At 38.7% G+C, this 21,769-nt stretch overlaps 1 protein-coding gene across 6 annotated transcripts in view; it reads left to right on the top strand.

Annotated features, from left to right (window-relative positions):
* LOC138738531 (lebercilin-like protein) overlaps nt 1-21,769 on the top strand; it is a 57,205-nt gene that overhangs the window by 29,359 nt on the left and 6,077 nt on the right. For 5 of the 6 annotated variants that reach the window (XM_069888931.1, XM_069888930.1, XM_069888927.1 and 2 more), the window contains 3 exons: nt 13,670-13,751; nt 18,292-18,398; nt 18,499-18,598. In XM_069888931.1, the coding sequence (XP_069745032.1) occupies nt 13,670-13,751; nt 18,292-18,398; nt 18,499-18,598 (289 nt within the window). Of the gene's footprint in view, nt 1-3,029; nt 3,095-13,669; nt 13,752-18,291; nt 18,399-18,498; nt 18,599-21,769 lie in introns of those variants that run through there. The other variant, XM_069888932.1, reaches the window with a different exon arrangement.

Genomic DNA, 21,769 nt, shown 5'->3' with positions numbered 1-21,769 from the left:
CCTTCTAGCTGATGTCTTAGTATTGTATCAGTAAAATTAAAATTAATATTTACTGATTACATGAGGTCAGAGCATCCATTGAATACATCACATATGGACACCAGCTATTGACCTTCCTCAATGAAAAAGTTCCCCAAATCATATTGTGTTATAATATTTGTGTTCACTCAACATTACGGTTTGAAACCAGTGGCAAATAAAAGTAAATTCAATTGCTGAAAGGGGACTTCTTGCAAGCGTTTAAGTGATATTATCGTCCCCGAGCCCCTTGTTTCCCCAGCATCAGGTGCTCAGACGAAAATGGCAACAAATCTCCCCGTGACCTGCCTTTGCACAGACATAGGATCGCCCTCTGGCAAAGCCAAATTGCATGATTGTGGATGACTCATCTTGAAAGCTATTAGGCTCACAACTAGGTGAGAGGCAATCTACTTCATAAGGGATTTCCCCCCCCCCCTCCCCTACTAAAGAACGGCTGTATTTTAAATGAAATTATGTGACCCCAGATTTTATCAATTTATTAGCATTACGAGTTAACTTTAGGAATTTATTCTGCTGAAGAAAGTGTGACCAACCAATATGATGGTGGGGATCATTGATAAATCCTATCGTTTCTCAACTTAAGAAGTAAATGCCAAGTTCAATAGATTATAGAGGGCTACAGGAACCCCAGCTCTTTGTTTCTCCTTCTTTCAGATAATGAAGCCAACTTTCATTGAAAGAAATCTGTACAATTCTCCCTTATGTTAAATCTTGTATAGGCATCCCCCACATTTTGAGGGAGTGCGAGAGGTGTTGTGTTCTGCTGGTCTGCATTGTGATTTTCCGTAAAGCAAAGCCAGATCATCTCAGACTTATTGTCAGAGTACACATGACATCACATATAACCCTGAGATTCATTTTTCCTGCAAGCACGTCAGAATTTCCATGGTGCAAAAAATAAACTGTACACAGCATAAATATGTAAACAAGTAATGAACTGTAAACAGATTATGAATGTAAACAAACAATACAGAGAGAACAAAAGAAAATCAATAAAGTGCACAAGTAAGAGTCCTTAAATGAGTCCTGATTGAGTCTGTCATTGAGGAGTCTAGTGGTGGAGAGGTAGCAGTTGTTCCTGAACCTGGTGCTGAGAGTCTTGTGATACCGATACCTCTTTCTGGATGGCAGCAACGAGAACAGAGCGTGTGCTGGGTGGTGTGGGTCTTTGATGATTGCTGCTGCCTTCCAATGCAGCATTTCCTGTAGATGTACTCAATAGTAGAGAGGGTTTTGCCTTTAATGTCTGGGACTGTGTCCACTACCTTTTGGAGGGCTTTACTCTCAGGGGTATTGGTGTTCCCATCCGAGACTATGATGCAGCTGGTCAGCACACTTCCAACACACATCTGCAGAATTTTGCCAGTTTCTGGTGTAATACCAAACCTCCAAACTCCTGAGGAAGTAGAGGCGCTGATGTGCTTTCCTCATGATGCCACTGGTGGGTGATGGGTCCAGGAAATATCCTCCAAGATAGTGACTCCCAAGAAGCTAAATATGCTCACTTTTCCACCTCTGATCCTCAATGATCACTGGATTGTATACTTCTGGCTTTCCTGAAGTCAATAATCAGCTCCTTAGTTTTGGTGACATTGAGTTGTTGTTGGTGCACCAAGTTTTCAATCCCTATCCTGTATGCCAACTCATCCCCTTCCTTGATACAACCCACTACCATAGCATCGATGGCAAATTTGTAGATGCCGTTATTGTCATACTGAGCTACACAGTCATAGGTGTAAAGTGAGTAGAGCAGGGGGCTTAGAGTACAGATGGAGATTGTGGAGGAGAAGTTCTTACCAATCTTGGCAAACTCCCAGGTCTTGGAGTTTGCTGATCAGTTTTAAGGAGATGATGGTGTTAAATGCCAAACTGTAGTTGATAAAGAGCATCCTCATGTACGCATCTTTGTTGTCCAGGGCTTTGTGTAGGGCCAGTGAGATGGCATCCACCTGTTTCTACGATAAGCAAAGTGGAACGTATCCATGTCGCCACTCAGACAGGAGCTGATGTACTTCATCACCAGCCTTTCAAAACATATCTGCATATGCATCAAGAAATAAGTTGAAAAATAATTATGTTCATTTTATTTATTTATCCTGACATCAAATTTCATAAGAGCATGTATTTATTCCACATTACAAATTTTTTGGTTGTAATTGTGAACTGGTTAATGCAGAGTTATGGTTAAATCGTAATCTTTCGGCCACTTGATCTGTTGAGGTGCAAAAAATGTTCTTCATTGTTTAAGGGTAAATGGTTTGAAATTAGAATAATCCCAACACTTTAATAAGTGTGACTTATTAATGGCTCAGTAATCTAACATTTAGACATAAACATTTATTGAATAATAATGGAATCTTTGACCTGCAGTTCTAGGCTTTCAATGCCTCGGTGAGATTACCCATTGACTATTTGGAGTTGAAAGATCAATAACTGATTCCTCCTCTGAACTGATCTCAATTGGTTGAGACGGGGAGCTCCAATTGGTTGCACTATGGCAGATAGAATCAACTGATCATCCTTTTTTTCCCACACGCAATCTGCTTTAGATGTGTTTGTGTACATAAAAGAGGCATGGACACCATGTAAGTATGGTGTGGAGTCTGTCAGCAACAAAGTCCATTTCCAACTCAGTTACCTGATCCCATTGTAACCTCAAAAATTTCCAGTTATCCAGTGGGATCCAGCAGGATCCCAGTAAGATGCTGTGGTACTAATTACACGACCTTCCCATATTCAAAGCTAAATTGAGAATCAGAAGTTCCATTTCAGAATCAGAATTTATTGTCATAAACATGTCACAAAATTATTTGTTTTGCAGCAGGCCTCACAGTACAAATATTGCTATAAATTACATTTTAAAAATAAATAAATAGTACAAGAAAAAATATTTTCATAACTCAAGCCAGCTTGAGCATAAGGAAAACATTAGGATAATACTGATCCAACTCTTCTCAGAAACCTTTGTTTATTTCACTTCCACCCAGAATATCAGCAATGAGCATGAAACTGGGCAGTAACCTTGACACGCTGTTACAACGATGCTGCACTGGGCAGTAACCTTGACACGCTGTTACAACGATGCTGCACTGGGCAGTAACCTTGACACGCTGTTACAACGATGCTGCACTGGGCAGTAACCTTGACACGCTGTTACAACGATGCTGCACTGGGCAGTAACCTTGACACGCTGTTACAACGATGCTGCACTGGGCAGTAACCTTGACACGCTGTTACAACGATGCTGCACTGGGCAGTAACCTTGACACGCTGTTACAACGATGCTGCACTGGGCAGTAACCTTGACACGCTGTTACAACGATGCTGCACTGGGCAGTAACCTTGACACGCTGTTACAACGATGCTGCACTGGGCAGTAACCTTGACACGCTGTTACAACGATGCTGCACTGGGCAGTAACCTTGACACGCTGTTACAACGATGCTGCACTGGGCAGTAACCTTGACACGCTGTTACAACGATGCTGCACTGGGCAGTAACCTTGACACGCTGTTACAACGATGCTGCACTGGGCAGTAACCTTGACACGCTGTTACAACGATGCTGCACTGGGCAGTAACCTTGACACGCTGTTACAACGATGCTGCACTGGGCAGTAACCTTGACACGCTGTTACAACGATGCTGCACTGGGCAGTAACCTTGACACGCTGTTACAACGATGCTGCACTGGGCAGTAACCTTGACACGCTGTTACATCGATGCTGCACTGGGCAGTAACCTTGACACGCTGTTACAACGATGCTGCACTGGGCAGTAACCTTGACACGCTGTTACAACGATGCTGCACTGGGCAGTAACCTTGACACGCTGTTACAACGATGCTGCACTGGGCAGTAACCTTGACACGCTGTTACATCGATGCTGCACTTGGCAGTAACCTTGACACGCTGTTACAACGATGCTGCACTGGGCAGTAACCTTGACACGCTGTTACAACGATGCTGCACTGGGCAGTAACCTTGACACGCTGTTACAACAATGCTGCACTGGGCAGTAACCTTGACATGCTGTTACAACAATGCTGCAAATTTTACTGGAATCAAACAAGCAATTTATCTTAGTAAACCTTTTACAAAGAATGCAAATAAAATACTGTTTCAGGTGGTTAAGGAAACTGTGGGCAAATAACTATTACAAAGAGGCACTGACATACTGTTCTGGTTGGTTGAAATGAGAATAAGGCTACATTTGCTCAAATTATTACTTCCTTATTAAATACTTCCAAAACGGAAGAATTGAATTGATAAAAATAATATTTCGCTCTGTGTCCAAAATAATATTTTCCCAATATGAGAAAGACTACTTAAAAAAAAGCCTCATTTCACATTTTATTCCAGCCAGAATGAACGATCAATATTGCTTATTTCTTCACGGATTGGATATTGAGTCATGGAGATTGGGAACTGACATGCTTTAGTTCCTGATTCATACTGAGAGTGGCAGTATTGGTCTGCCCAATATTCATCAGGCAGGAACATGCGACAAGCAGCTGGGATTTCCTCTCCAGGTGACCAACCACCTGGAGCATTCAGGGTCTGCAAATCAGTCCTGGATCTCAGCTCATTGGTAAAATGTGTGCCATTTTTCTTATTTACACAGATTGATTAGGCATGTGGATGAGACATCAACTTGTGAAGGGAAACCATCTTCAAGAGCAGCCAGGAGGAAAGGAGAAAAATAATCTAAATGTCCATTGGATGAAACCATCACTGACAGAATTCAGCAATTGTTACCTCCCTTCACAACTCAACCTGAACATCTGATTTGATTATTTAATTTTAAATTATATTAATTATTTTGCCCATTCAGAGGGAGCATCGGCCTGCTTTAAACCTACAATTAAATTAAATGTAGTTAAAACATTTACCATATCCCAAGTATTCTGTTCCCAAATTCTAATAATCTTTTGAAAAAAAAAACTTTAAACCTGGGGCCCAGCAATTTAAATAAAAGTACAGTTGCAACAAGAGTAATGATACGCCGAGGGCATTTCCAGTATGATCATTATTCCTTCTTAGTCAATGGTTCAAAATCCTTTATAGTTGCTCTCTGCCATTTTGTCAAAACCGGTATATGTCTGGGCAGCGTGTATTTGTTTGTTTGTGAACTATTCGCCACATCACAATCCAACCCTATTTGGACCTCAATCAACATTGATGCAAGTGCACTTTGACTCTGGCCAATTTACCAACGTTAATCTGTTATGTTGGAGCCCAATCATCTTGCTGAGTGGGGAACACTTCAGTCAACACAGAGTAGGATAAAACCAGAATCATCTTATTGAGGCTTCTAGGTTTTCTGAATTAAGCCATGCTTTGGAATGCCTCGTGCAATTTATAAATATGCTGTGCATCTGTGTGAGCTTCAATCTGCAAATGCTTCGAAACATCCCAATGCTTGTTTAGCCTCGTTCTTAGGGAGCATCTAAGCTCCTTTGGCTTCACAAATAATATAAATAATGTTAGCATTTCTATATTGGACTTAGATTCATTCGAGAACAAAAAAAAATTGCTGAAATATTCTGGATCGCTCCCCATTCCATCTCTGTAACTTTACTAGGTGTGGGGCAAATGCCCATTGATGTGCACCTACAGGGATCCTTCCTTACAGTTATAGTCATAAAGAGAGGAAAATCTGTGGCATTTCTAACCAGAGATGAATATTGATCGAATTGATTCCTCATTTTGAAGCGTCAGGTCTAACCATGTAGTAAGGCAGGTGCTGTTGCCTTTCTTCTGTTTATGCTCTTCCACACAGAGCAATTCCCCTGAGCAATAGCTCCCAGGATTTTGCTGGTTATATTGAGCAAAGCACCCAGATGCAGCATAAGAGGTTCTTCGAGTGATGTGAGAGGAACATATTAAGTTAAACAAAGTCTTCAGACACTGTGATTGTAGCTCATGACATGAAAGTTCAGGATAAACTCAGCAGGTCATTGCAGTGTTCTTTCTGATAAAGATACATAACCAACGTTTCTGTCCTGAACCCTTAATCAAGTTATGAACTAAAAGCCGACAGGCACGACCTGACCTGTTGAGTTTCTCCAGCATTTTTGTGCATTGAGGTACATATTGATTTGCTTCAGTTATTTTACACTGCCCTTACATTTCACACTTCTGTCAATGAACAGAGACTTCTTTAATAATACATACTGATGGCAGTGAGCCTCAGCCATTGTCATGAAACTCACGATTATCCATCCTCTCAAACTAAAGTAAGCCATTTAGATTGCTTTTACCTTGAGAAGCATCTGTTGTGATTACAGGTTCTCTATCAATTTTCCATCCAGTTTTCTCTCTTGAAGCTGAGGCGGTTCTTCAGAAATGAAGAGATGACTGGCATGTTCCCCACAGAGGTGTACCAATTGCACAAGCCTCAGTCAGGGCAAAGAACGAGAAGGCTTTTGTATATCAATTTGAAAACAGATCACAGTTGGATTCATTGCTCTTAATTTTGACTTCTACAATGTGCTTGCTAATGTTATGTCACCGTTAGGCAAAATCAGGATTTTTAAAAAATTTTTTTATTTTTCACACTATAAACCACATTGATCAAGATACATATATTTTCCTTTTCAAATATATACAGTGTCGTTTTCTCCCCCCCCCTTCCCATCCCACCCTCCCTACCTCCCCTCCCATTCATTTAAAGTTCAGAATCTAAGATACATTAAACCCGTCAAACAATGTTGTCACTCAATAAAAATAAACAAGAAATTCCACTGAGTCAATTCTTTTCATTCCCTTCTCCTTCTGTCATTTTAGGTGGTAGATGTCCCCGGTAGGTTTTCTATATTGTGTTTCATGTATGGCTCCCATATTTGTTCAAATATTATAATATTATTTCTTAAATTATATGTTATTTTTTCTAATGGAATACATTTATTCATTTCTATATACCATTGTTGTATTCTCAAGTTATCTTCTAATTTCCAGGCTGACATAATACATTTTTTTGCTACAGCTAGGGCTATCCTAACAAATCTTTTTTGTGCACCATCCAAATCAAGTCCAAATTCTTTGTTTTTTATGTTACTTTGGAGGAAGACCTCTGGGTTTTTTGGTATATTGCTTTTTGTGATTTTATTTAATATCTGCTTTAGATCTTCCCAAAATATTTCCACTTTCTCACATGTCCAGATTGCATGAATTGTTGTTCCCATTTCCTTTTTACAGCAAAAACATCTGTTAGATACTGTTGGGTCCCATTTATTTAACTTTTGAGGTGTGATGTATAGCCTGTGTATCCAGTTATATTGTATCATGCGTAACCTCGTGTTTATTGTATTTCTCATAGTTCCTGAGCATAACTTCTCCCATGTTTCCTTCTTTATCTTTATGTTTAGATCTTGTTCCCATTTTTGTTTAGTTTTACCATTTGTTTCCTCATTCTCCTTTTCTTGCAGTTTAATATACATGTTTGTTATAAATTTTTTGATTATCATTGTGTCTGTAATCACATATTCAAAATTACTTCCCTCTGGTAACCTCAGACTGCTTCCCAATTTGTCCTTCAAGTAGGATTTCAGTTGGTAGTATGCCAACACTGTATCGTGAGTTATATTATATTTATCCTTCATTTGTTCAAAGGATAATAATTTATTTCCTGAAAAGCCATTTTTGTATTCTTTTGATCCCTTTTTTCTCCCATTCTCTAAAGGAAAGGTTATCTATTTTAAAAGGGATTAGCTGATTTTGCGTCAGTATTAGTTTTGGTAGTTGGTAATTTGTTTTATTCCTTTCTACATGAATCTTCTTCCAAATATTGAGCAGATGATGTAATACTGGAGAATTCCTACGTTGTACCTCTTTTTCATCCCATTAATATAATATATGTTCGGGTATCTTCTCCCCTATTTTATCTAGTTCTAATCTAGTCCAATCTGGCTTTTCCCTTGTTTGATAAAAATCTGAAAAATCTTAATTGTGCGGCTCTATAATAATTTTTAAAGTTTGGCAATTGTAAGCCTCCTTGTTTATACCATTCTGTTAATTTATCTAGTGCTATCCTCGGTTTCCCCCCTTTCCATAAAAATTTCCTTATTATTTTCTTTAACTCCTTGAAGAATTTCTCCGTCAAGTGTATTGGCAATGCCTGAAATAGGTATTGTATCCTTGGGAAAATGTTCATTTTAATACAATTTATCCTTCCTATTAGTGTTAGTGGTAAGTCTTTCCAATGCTCTAAGTCGTCCTGTAATTTTTTCATTAGTGGATAATAATTGAGTTTATATAGATAGCCAAGGTTTTTATTTATTTGTATAGCTAGGTATCGTATTGCTTGCATTTGCCATCTGAATGGTGGTTCTTTCTTAAATTTTGAGAAATCCGCATTATTCTTTGGCATTGCTTCACTTTTATATGCGTTAATCTTGTATCCCAACACTTCTCCATATTCCTTCAATTTCTTATGTAATTCTTTTATTGATATTTCTGGTTCTGTTAAGTATACTATAACGTCATCTGCAAATAAACTGATTTTATATTCCTTGTCTTTTATTTTTATCCCTTTTATTTTATTTTCTGTTCTTATCAATTCTGCTAGTGGTTCTATAGCTAACGCAAACAATAAAGGTGATAGTGGGCATCCCTGCCTTGTTGATCTGCTTAAGTTAAATTGCTTTGATATATATCCATTTACTGTCACTTTCGCCAATGGCCCCTTATATAATGCTTTAATCCAATTAATATATTTCTCTGGTAAACTGAATTTTTGTAGTACTTTGAATAAATAATTCCATTTTACTCTGTCAAAGGCCTTCTCTGCGTCTAAAGCCACCGCTACTGTTGGAGCTTTATTTCCTTCTACTGCATGAATTAAGTTAATAAATTTACAAATATTGTCTGTTGTTCGTCTTTTTTTAATAAATCCAGTTTGGTCTAGATTTACTATTTTTGGTACATAGTCGGCTAATCTGCTAATAGTTTAGCTATTATCTTATAATCTGTGTTAAGTAAAGATATTGGTCTATATGACGCTGGTGCGAGTGGATCTTTCCCTGTCTTTGGTATTACTGTAATTATTGCTGTTTTGCATGAATCTGGTAAGCTTTGTGTTTTATCAATCTGGTTGATTACTTCCAGGAGGGGAGGAATTAATAAATCTTTAAATGTTTTATAGAATTCTATTGGGAATCCATCCTCTCCTGGTGTTTTATTATTTGGTAGTTTTTTTATTATCTCTTGTATTTCTACTATTTCAAATGGTTCTGTTAATTTATTTTGTTCCTCTATTTGTAATTTTGGTAGTTCAATTTTAGTTAAAAATTCATCTATTTTGTCTTCTTTCCCTTTGTTTTCAGTTTGGTATAATTTTTCGTAGAATTCTCTGAAGTTTTCATTAATCTCCGTTGGATTATATGTGATTTGTTTGTCTTTTTTCCTTGATGCCAATACCATTCTCTTAGTTTGTTCTGTCTTAAGCTTCCATGCTAGAATTTTGTGCGTTTTTTCTCCTAGTTCATAATATTTCTGTTTTGTCTTCATTATGTTCTTCTCCACCTTATATGTTTGTAGTGTTTCATATTTTATTTTTTTATCTGCCAATTCTCTTCTTTTAGTTGTGTCTTCCTTCATTGCTAATTCTTTTTCTATATTTGCTTTTTCCCTTTCCAACTGCTCTGTTTCCTGATTGTAGTTCTTCTTGATCTTGGTTACATAACTTGCCCTCTGATGAACGCTTTCATTGCATCCCATAGTATAAACTTATCTTTCACTGATTCCGTATTTATTTCAAAGTACATTTTAATTTGTCTTTCAATGAATTCTCTAAAATCCTGCCTTTTAAGTAGCATGGAGTTTAATCTCCATCTATACATTCTTGGAGGGATGTCCTCTAACTCTATCAGGGGTGAGTGGTCCGATAATATTCTAGCTTTATATTCTGTTTTTCTTACTCTGTCTTGCATGCGAGCTGATAACAGGAATAGGTCTATTCTTGAGTATGTTTTATGTCTACCCGAATAATATGAATATTCCTTTTCCTTTGGGTGTTGTTTCCTCCATATATCCAAAAGTTGCATTTCTTGCATTGATTTAATTATAAATTTGGTTACTTTGTTCTTTCTGTTAATTTTCTTCCCAGTTTTATCCATGTTTGAATCCAAATTAAGGTTGAAATCCCCTCCTATTAGTATGTTCCCTTGCGTGTCTGCTATCTTCAAAAAAATATCTTGCATAAATTTTTGATCTTCTTCGTTAGGTGAATATACATTGAGTAAATTCCAAAACTCCGAATATATCTGACATTTTATCATTACATATCTCCCTGCTGGATCTATTATTTCCTCTTCTATTTTAATTGGTACATTTTTACTGATTAATATAGCTACTCCTCTAGCTTTTGAATTATATGACGCTGCTGTTACATGTCCTATCCAATCTCTCTTTAATTTCTTGTGCTCCATTTCAGTTAAATGTATTTCTTGCACGAATGCTATATCAATTTTTTCTTTTTTCAGTAAATTTAGCAGTTTCTTCCTTTTGATTTGGTTATGTATTCCGTTAATATTTAAAGTCATACAGTTCAACATAGCCATTTCATACTTTGTTTATCTTTCCTTTCCGTTTCCTCATCATCATCTTTCCTTCTTTCTTGTTTTGAACACTTTATAAGACAACATTTCTAAAACATCAAACATTTCCCTTATTCTCCTATCTAAAATTTCTTTAACCCCACTATCCCCTCCCCTTCCTGAGTTGCCCTTTATCCCTTATCGGGCAACCACATCTCCCCTCTCCATTTGGATTTGCGAATTCACTCGTAAGCGTCAACTGATTTCGCAGTGACCGTAACTCCTCCCCACCCAGCCCCCCCCAGAAAAGATTTTAATTTTCATATATAACAAAGGTCACTCTCTTAATTCCCTCCTTACTTCCTCTCTTCCCTTTCTTTCCCTTATTAATTCTTATCTATATATTCTTATCTATATATTTTCCTTTAAATACAGATACACTCATGTACACACATATATACATACACACACACATATATATATATATATATATATACCCATATACACACATACATATAGTTCGTGGTCATTTTTGCTCTCGTTACGTCTTCATCTCTCTGTCTGTTTTGTAGTTGTTCTGCAAATTTTTGTGCTTCCTCCGGATCCGAGAATAGTCTGTTTTGCTGCCCTGGAATAACTATTTTAAGTACCGCTGGGTACTTTAGCATAAATTTATATCCTTTTTTCCATAGGATGGCTTTTGCTGTATTAAACTCCTTTCTCTTCTTCAGGAGTTCAAAACTTATGTCTGGATAGAAAAAATTTTTTGACCTTTGTATTCCAGTGGCTTTTTGACTTCTCTTATTTTCTTCATTGCTTTCTCCAATATATTTTCTCTTGTTGTATGTCTTAGGAATTTTACTAAAATGGATCTTGGTTTTTGTTGTGGCTGTGGTTTAGGGGCTAATGTTCTATGTGCCCTTTCTATTTCCATTTCTTCCTGTAATTCTGGTCTTCCTAGGACCCTGGGGATCCAATCTTTTATAAATTCTCTCATATTCTTGCCTTCTTCATCTTCCTTAAGGCCCACTATCTTTATATTATTTCTTCTATTATAATTTTCCATTATATCTATCTTCTGAGCTAACAGCTCTTGTGTCTCTTTAACTTTTTTATTAGATTCTTCTCATTTCTTTTTTAAGTCCTCTACTTCCATTTCTATGGCTGTTTCTCGTTGTCCACCTTGTCCACTCTTTTTCCTATATCTGACATGACCATCTCTAATCTATTCATTTTTTCTTCTGTACTTTTAATTCTTCTTTTTATTTCACTAAATTCTTGTGATTGCCATTCTTTTACTGATTCCATATATTCTTTAAAAAAAAATATCCATTGTCTTGCCCTTCCCTTCTTCTTCCATTTCTCTATGTTCTTCTTCTTCTTCCTCTGGGTTGGTCATCTGTTATTTCCTTGATTTCTTTTTACTCTCTTCTTTCTTGTTCTCATTGTTTTCTATGTTCTCCTCTTGTTGTTGTGTTGTAGCTGTCATTCTCAGCTGTGGAGATCGACTCCTCAGCTGGTCCCCCCTCCCGTCAGTGTTTTTTTTGTCATGCGCATCACGCATGCGCGGGTTGTGCACTTTTACTTGGCTCCGCGAGCCATTTTTGTAGTCTCGAGCTCGGGACTTCAACTGACCTGAGGGGGCGGGCTTCTCTCTCCGCGGCGGGCCTCCTCGGACAGGTAAGGCCTTCACCTTCTTCTTCCAATGTCTTTTCTTCTTCTCTTCTTCCCGTTGCTTTCGACTTTTCTTTCTTCGCTGCCATTTTCTTCCCACCTTTACTTTCACTTTATTTTAATATTTATGTTTGTGCCTTTGTGTTTTCTGTGTTTTTTTTAAACTTTTCCGGAGAGGTCTGGAGTTCCCCGACCGGCCACTACTCCATCACGTGACTCCCGGCGAAATCAGGATTGACCAACAATGGAATCCAAGATATTCTTGGCTTTTCTTTCATAAAACAGTACATTCCCAAAATGAGTAACAGGGAAGGCTGTTTCTACACAAAGAATTTCTGAGTTCTCAACTCCATCTCTCTAGCTGAACATTTTTGACAAATAAATATCTTTCCTTTTGTTTACATTGTCCCATTGATGGGTGGTGAAGGGAAAAAATAACCTCTCACAGATTCACTTTTCTTTGAAAGATCCACAACACACCTTTCAAATGAGTTTTGACTCAGATCAACTCTGATTTTAGGTCATTGGTTTGGAACAAATGCTTGGAAAAGCATATAAACTTTGCTGCCAGTCTCACATACTTTGCAAATAAAATCTAGCCAATCAGAAAGGAAGTTAATATATTTTGACAGCTTTGCAACATCAGCAAGTCTTTATGCCAACTATTTGAACTGTTCCCTCAGGCGATGGACTGCTGCAGCTTGCGTGACAGTCAACAAGTTCCAAAGTTAAATGCATCTTGAAGCCAAATTGGCATGGCAAACAGAATCACCAATTGCTGTCCTCAGGCACTGTCTGACAGGAAAATAGACATTCCTAATATTTTATGTGTTTGGAAACTATGGAGATGCTTTTCATGTGTGCCCATACCATTCTTTGGGTATTTTATATGACCTCAGAATCACTGATGAAACTTAGCCTCCAGGGCAAATCTAAAAGTGAGTCAATCAAGATTTTTTTGAGGGCTTCTGAGGCAAATGAATGAAAACTAAATTGTTCAACCATACCCTTCACTCAAACAATGCCCCTGTTTTGTCATAATCCCACCTGCCCCAATGATCGGTTCGTTTCATACCTCATACTCTTTTCTTCTGCGTCGGATGGCAGACATTCATTAAGATAAACCAGAACAGATGATTTTGTTTGCTCTTGAAATACTCCTTCTCCCTTGAGAGAACCCAACCCTGCATGAACCACATCATCTCAATTTACTGCCTCCCAGGAGATGTGAATTAATTTCACAAAACTATCTGCAGAAAATTGGGAACAAAAATGTCTTTCCATTGAAAAAGATGTTAGTTCCTCATTTTTGAAAGTTAACCCTGATCAATAAGAATACAGAACACCTTTTTGGATGATAGTTTGTCTGAGTGATTGATTCATGAATACATCTAATCCTAATTTTTATTTATTTTAGGAAAAAGAAAGACGCTTAGAAGCTAGAAATATCTATGTTAACCGGATCTCAAAAAGTAACGCATCATCGCCAAGGTACAAAGGTGGGTCAATTAGGGTGCCTTCATGATTAGGATGTTATTTATTGGCATTCCATCATGTTCTCTTCCCCTGAACTTTGGTTTGATTCAGAATCGTTGAAGTATATTTTCCAGCACCAAAGATAGTTGGGCTTTGTTTCAAAAGGTTGTGAGTTCAAGTCCCACTCAGTATTAACTCCTCTCCCCCTCCACAGATAGGAGGGTAAAAACAAAAATTAGGATATACCACCACAGAGCTTCTGCAGAAAATCTTGCAGCCACTTTTGTGGCATCAGGTTGCAAGATGTGAATGGATCGCATCTTTTTTTTATCATAATTACATGTTTGCAGTCCAGCTGCAGGCAGATTAGTGCATGTTGGTGCAGTTCTTGTTAGACAGGAGGAAGTACCCCTCCCGCTCCTCAATATTCCATCACCTGGTTCTGACCTGTTTACTCATATCCTTTAGGGAAGGAAATCAGCCTTATGTCACTCCAGACTGATATAGCCATGTAATTAGTTCATTGACTCATTAATTTAATGTATACTATTGAATTTTTTTATTTTATAAAAGTACCTGTCTAGCTGAGTAAATAACAATTTTGATACATATGCACATTGTACTTGTGCATATGACAATAAACTCATTCAAATTGCCTGCGCCTTTAACTACAAGTTAGTCAATAAAAATGGTCCTCCAAAAATGGAGGACCATCGCCTTCCCAAGATCGTGTTATATGGCGAGCTCTCCACTGGCCACCGAGACAGAGGTGCACCAAAGAAGAGGTACAAGGACTGCCTAAAGAAAGCTCTTGGTGCCTGCCACATTGACCACCACCAGTGGGCTGATATTGCCTCACAGTTCGGCGGGCAGCAACCTCCTTAAAAGAAGACTGCAGAGCCCACCTCACTGACAAAAGACAAAGGAGGAAAAACCCAACACCCAACCCCAACCAACCAATTTTCCCCTGCAGCCGCTGCAACCGTGTCTGCCTGTTCCGTATCGGACTTGTCAGCCACAAACTAGCCTGCAGCTGTCGTGGACATTACCCCTCCATTAATCTTCGTCTGCGAAGCAAAGCCAAAGAAAAAGAAGTCAATAAAAATTAAAAGCTAATCTCATGACAGATTTTAATGTCTTTCTGAGTGTATTTATGCTGCATATTGAATCAAATTCAAGCCTATTGTCTAACCTGTGCTATTTTCAACACCCTGTGTGATTTGTGGAACCCTTTCTAAGAATAAATATAATGGGCAAATCCAGGGGTGCAGTGCTAATTTTTTAGGTGCCAGAGCTCACAAAAACAAGGAGGTGCCACCCCATGAAATGCCGTAGCTGTCCTGAGGTGCCAGAGCGACGCTCCAGTGAGCTCCAACAGCATTATACCCCTGGGCAGCTCCCCAACCACTCAGATCATTAGCCAACTAACTTTGGTCTTCACTGCTTCCTCCAAGGTGGTCCCAGTTATACTCATTTACATTTTTGTGGTACTGAGTTGCATAGGGGCTGTCTCAGTGGTCAGCTGCATGGCAGAACAGCTTTGAAAACAGAAAGGGCCCCACCCTCAGACATTTTGGCTGCCTCACTCAGCTGCAACCCTGTAATATCTTTGACATTTAAAAAAAAGTTTAAAATGTTAATTTTAACAAAACTAAAACATATACAGGGTATACACAAGGGTCTTCCCGCAAGGGTCTTCACCTTGTTGTGGCGGAGAAGCTTGTGTGGTCCTGAGATCCCCTAGAGCGATGCCATCTGGAGCTATGCTCCTGGTAGGGTCATCTATGGCAGTGAACAATCCCACCAAGACCTCAATGGTGGAACAGGTGGATGAAGTTATTTGAACTCAATGGCTGTGAAGGTGGATGAAGGCTGAAAGAAATCCATCAGCTCCAATCGTTATGGTTTCCATGCCACTGAAATTAGTTGATTGATTTGTGAGGTATCGTCTACTTCTTGGAGTGCAGCATTAAGTACACATTAAACAAATACACGCACGGGCATCTTCGCTCTGTGGATCAATGGAACGAAGGCCATCATCCTCGACCTCAAGGAATAGCCACAATGACAGTACACAAGGGCATACACACACACACATGTATAAACAAACAGACATGCAATCATTTGTAGTCATGAGCACAGAAGTATTCATACATGGATGTAAAACCAATTAATTAAAAGAAGTAGCTCCACTTAACCAAAGTTTCACATGGCACAGGTTCACTGGGATAGAGTTCCAGTCTGACTTCTGGAGAAACTATGGAAAGATGCATTAAGCCCCATGTGGAATATAACTGTGAGCAGAGCAGAAGCTTCCATCATCAGCTAAAGCCAGTGGCAGCATGGGTAACCAGGACTTCCCGAGAAACAAAGTCCAGGGATGAACATTGGTGTTGGGGCCAAAGATCTACTTTAGTGAAGATACACAATAAATTAAAATAAATCCTTCATTCAATTAATCGATTGAGATGTTATCAGGATGAAGTAAAATAGAAATGGCAGCAAAAACAATTGAGCACATTTCACTCATTCAAATGGAAATGTTAAGAAGATGTTATATCAATCAAAAGGTGAGGATTCAGAGCAAGTGTGCTTCCACAAACTGTGCAGAAGGGGGTGTTATTGTATCACTACAAACAAAAAGACACACAAAGGCATAGACGTGGAACTAAAATAGATTTTATTTTAATCCCATGAAAGCAAATGGTTGCAGTCCCATCCAATTCTCCATGGGGTCCAAAAACATTTGGCACTGTGATCAATTATTGAATAATCTGTTGTTAATATCTTGATCATACCATTTACAAGTTGTAGAGTCAGAGACAGTGGAAGCACGCCCTGTGGCGCAACTTGCCCATGCAGCCATAATGTCCCGCCCACGTGTTTGGCCCATATCCCTCCAAACCCATTTTGTTCACGCATCTGTCCAATTTTTCTTTTAAACATTGCAATAGTATCTGCCTCGATCACCTTCTGCAGCCCATTCCATACACCCACCATCCTCTGTTTAAAAAAATTTGCCCCTCTGGTTCCTGTTAAATCTCTTTCATTCTCACTTTTTATCTGTTTTGTCTGGTTACAGTTATGGGTAAAAGACTGTGTTCATCTGATCTATTCCTCTCATAGTTTTGTATACATCAATGAGATCATTCCTCATCTTCCTATGCTCCAGAGACTAAAGCCCTCGCCTGCTCAACCTCTCTCTATAGCTGATATCTCTGAGTTCTGGTAAGATCCTTGTAAATCTCTGCACAATCTCCATCTTTGCAGCATCTTTCCCACCAAAACTGAATACAATAGGGCAAAGGGGGCCTCATCAGCATTCACAAGTGTGTAATATATCTATAAATGCAATGCTTAAAAAAGATAGAAAGGCAAATTCCTTTCACTCCTATTTCTATCTAGCCAGAGACTAACCCTGACGAGGAAAAAAGTGTCTGGATAAGCACTGGTTCATTTAGAGATGAGGTGGTTTCTAGGCAAAGTACATCTTAATGCTACAAGCATGCCATACAGCAAAATCAATCTACAATTTCAGATGCTTGAGTTTTCATCAGAACTAGGAAATGTTAGAAATCAACCATCAACTAAAAAAGGGGAAATGGAAATGACCAAAGTGAATGAAATGGAATGGAGACCAAGAGAATTTGAACGATGCAAATGGTCTTAGAGAAATAATTAATTATTCTGTTGCCATGACACATTATTGAACTGAAGTATTAACTCTGTTTCTCTCACCACTTGCACGGCCTGATCTGCTGAGTATTTCCAGCATTTTCTATTTTTTTAAATTCAGATTTCCGCCATCCAGTTTTTAAAATTTCGATGCAACGGAGAAAGCTAAATGAACCTACCACATCCATTTTGCACCAAAATTAATGATAATCATGAACTGGATGTCTGCAAAAGTTTAGGAAAATATGCTTTTGATAATTCTTTGATATTTAACTTACCTGCCAAATTCATCAGCTTCTAGCATCTGATTTAGTTTAATTTGGCACTGTGTTTGGCACAGATATTGTGGGCTGAAGGGCCTGTTCCTGTGCCGTACTGTTCTCTGGAATAGGTTTCTAAATTTATTTAAATTTCCTTATTTAGAACAGCCATTGTAGTTATCCCATAAATTTTTTGTTGTTTGTCTAAAAGTTCTACATGTTCTTATCAACAATGAACTTCCTCAGTTCCAGTTTCATAACTTAATTTCTATTATCATCATAGCTCAGAATAAAATTATATTGTGGCAAAAATCTCCACCTGTGGCTCTTTGTATGGACATGTGTCTATTACAGCCATTTAATTGGCTCTTAATTGTATTCCATTTATTTTATTTCGTGTTAGGTTTTTAGTGATTGATGTGAAGGTTAGCTGTCCCCCAACTCACATTTATGCTCAGTAAAATACTCTGGTAGCATATGGCAATGTGTAATTTCTGTTGAGTTTGGCTGCACTTCAAGCGAAGCTGTCAAGGAGCTTGTAATGCCATTTGAACGTTTTGTTATAGAATACAAGCTAACTCGTACAAATTTCACTTTGATCTGTTTATTGTTGGCTCTTTTTCTACAGTGAATGTGGCCAAAGCAATACAGACAGAAGAATGCATTTCTCCAATCAGCTCTTTTTCTCCTCGCAATGTTCTTCCAAATTTAGAGAAGAAGACTGTCCATAGTGAGGTAACCAACTGGATTTTCTTTTTTTTTTAAATCACATAATTTATAATATGACCTAGATCTTGTATATTGACTGCTGGAAAATATATTCCTGTTACCGAAGGAAACATTGAAAGATATTGATGGTGAAGATAGCAAAGCATCAAAAAGACAACTCAATAAAGAGAGTGAAATCGATTCCGAGGTAGTGAAATTACGAAAAGGTAAGTTTCTGATCCAATTTATAAAATCAAATTTAGACATACAGCACAGTAACAGGCCGTTTCAGCCCACAAGTCCATGTCACCCAATTAACCTATAACCGCGGCCCCCCCGGTACATTTCGCATGGTGGGAAGAAACCGGAGACCTGGGAAAAACCCACGTAGAGACAGCACGGTATTTGATCTCTGGTCCTGATCGCAGGTGCTGTAAAGGCGTTGCGCTAACCACGACGCCAATGGTCCCTCCCTTTATTTAAACCTGAGTTCTGCAAACTCATCCAAGCTGTAAGCAATTTTTTTTAAACAACACAAGAGACAATTACATTTTTACAAATTAAATGCAGAAATGTTGCAGAATAGTATTCATCCCCAAAAAATGTTGACATGGGATTTTTAATCTTTCACTGATGGTCTGGAGGGAGAAACCCATCTGAGGACAAATGCTTCACCACAGGTAAATTGAATCTGGAGGTACAGAGGGGACTGGTGCGAGGTAGAGAGCAAATACCAGTGGAGGAAAATTCCACCATCCAACACATCTACCATGGAAAACGTACAACAAAACCAAACCAGATAAGAACATGATTTAGAATAAAACTGTAAAGGTTAATTATTTACATCTCTCAAACTATATTTTAAAAATTTAATTTAATTTTTTTTTAAAGTTTAGACATACAGCAATGATAACAGGCCCTTCTGACCCACAAACCTGTACTAACAAATACCCTAATGAACCCACAACCCTCATACATTTTGAAGGGTGGGAGAAAGCCAGAGCTCCAGGAGGAATTCCATGCAGACACAGGGAGAGTGTACAAGCTCCTTACCATCAGCACCAGATTCGAACCAGTGTTGCTGGTGGTGTAATAGTGTCATGTTAACCACAACACTAATTTAAAAGATCATAAACTACAAATGATTAACCTTCTCAGTTCAAATCTTGTATTAGTGAAGTTATCACATTAATATTTTTAATTAATACTTCCCTTTAAATAATTTAAAGCATATTAAAGTAGTTTCAGCTTCTGAGTTCTTGGGCTTGCCTTCCTGATAAAAGATTATTAAAAAATCTCAAGTAATTATTGAGTTTAAATCATTAGTCAGAGTTAAGTATAGAAAATGACTTTGCTTTAAAGAAGGGAAAACATTCTTTGTTTTTCATTCTGCAATTTCCGGACAGTTGAACCAAGGTATAGGCCCAGACAGATACTGCCATAGACATTAATTACTATTCTTCAATACATGCCTTGTGTTCAGGTACAAATAAGTGGGACAGTGCTGTCGGACCTCACCAGAGCGCCGCTCCAGCACCTCTGTAAATAAAAAAGCAAAATAAATAATCGTGCAGAGAGATCCTTTGGAGATGCAGGAGTAGTTTCTGATGAGGGTAGAAATGGGAGGTTCAAAAGCCTGAGTGCTGTTGGGAAAATATGCATTTACTTCAGTGGGCTGCAGGAACAGGTTGAGCTGTTTGGCATTGATCTGAACATGAGCTCTAATCCTGTGGGAATTCTCTTGCAGATGAGTTTAGTTTTAGAATGCAGAACATTGCAGCTCAGTACAGACCCTTTGGCCTACGATGTGCCAGTTTGCTTACAAAAAAAAACTAAACCCTCATAACCCTCTATTTTTCTTTCATCCATGTGCTTCCACCACCATCCCTGGCAATGCAATCAAGACACCCACAGCTCTTTTAAAAAAACACACACACACACTCCCTTCACTTTGTTTAGATGTCCTCTGGTGTTTGCTACTTCTTCCCTGGATAAAGGTGCTGACTGTCTACCTTATCTATACCTCTCAATCTTGTAGACCTCTATTAAGTCATCTCTCATCCTAGCTCTGCTAACCTTGCCTCAAGAGATATTTTCCAATCCATGCAACATCCTGGTAAATCTCCACTGCACTCTCTCCATAGCTTTCACATCTTTCCTGTAATGAGGTGACCAGAAACTGAACACAATATTCGAGGTATGATCTCACCAGAAGATTAAAAGAGCTGCAACATTACCTCACAACCTAATCCCTCGACCAATAAAGCCTGCTTAACACAAGCCTTCTTAACTATCCTATCAACTTTCATGGCAGCCTTGAGAGATCTATGAAGTTGGACCGCAAGTCCCCTCTGTCCTTCCATACTGTTGTTTCCTACCATGAACCCTGTACTCTGCCTTCAAGTGTGACATAACATGCATCATCTTGCCCTTATCTGGATTGAACTCCATCTGCCACTTTTCTGCCCAGCTTTGCATCCTGTCTATTTTTTGTTGTAACTTATGCCAACCTTCAACACTATTCACAACACTACCATCCTTCGTATCATCTGCAAATTACTGACCCATCCCTCTACTTCTTCATCCAGGTCATTTATATATATATACTTTTTAAATCTCGAAGAGCAGGGATCTCAGAACAGATCCCTGTGGAACTTCACTAGTCACTGACCTCCAGGCAGAATGGCTTCTGTCCATTACTACCCTCTGCTTTCTACGGGCAAACCAATTGTGAATCCACACAGCCAAGATTCCTCGGATCCTATGCTCCACTACTTTCTGAACAAGTCTGCTTGCGGGACATTGTCAAATATATCTATCGCCCTAACTTCATTCATTTCTTTTATTACCTCCTCAAAAAACTCAACGAGGCTTGTGAGGCACAACCGTTCCCCTAAAAGGCTCACAAATGCTGTTCTAAAGAATCCTCTCCAATAGTTTGTCCGCCACTGATGCAAGACTCACTGGCCTACTATTCCCAAGATTCGCCCTATTACCTTCTTTAAAACAAGGGGGTCAATTTCCCATTCTCCAATCTTCTGGCTCCTCCTTTGTGGTTAAGGAGGACGCGAAGATCATTGCCCCAGCAATCTCTTCCCTCCCCTCCCATATCAACCTGGGGTACATCTCGTCCAGTTACGGGGACTTATCAATCCTAATGTTTTTAAGATCCAGTACATCTTCTTTCTTAATCTCAACTTGGTCCAGCACACAAGCTTGTTCTATCCTGACCTCACCTTGACCAAAGTCCTTCTCTCCCAACCTCCTCTGCCTCCAGGCACAAGCTGTCTCCTTTACCCTGGAGGCCCCACCTTCACCATTGTCATCCTGTTCTTTATGAATGCCTTAGGGTTTTCCATCACCCTACTTGCCAATGCCTTCTTATGCCCTCTTCTAGC

Source organism: Narcine bancroftii, chromosome 7, assembly GCF_036971445.1.
Source record: "Narcine bancroftii isolate sNarBan1 chromosome 7, sNarBan1.hap1, whole genome shotgun sequence".
Classification (NCBI taxonomy): domain Eukaryota; kingdom Metazoa; phylum Chordata; class Chondrichthyes; order Torpediniformes; family Narcinidae; genus Narcine; species Narcine bancroftii.
The sequence above is the reverse complement of the archived record's forward strand: the minus strand, read 5'-3'. Positions and strand labels throughout refer to the sequence as shown.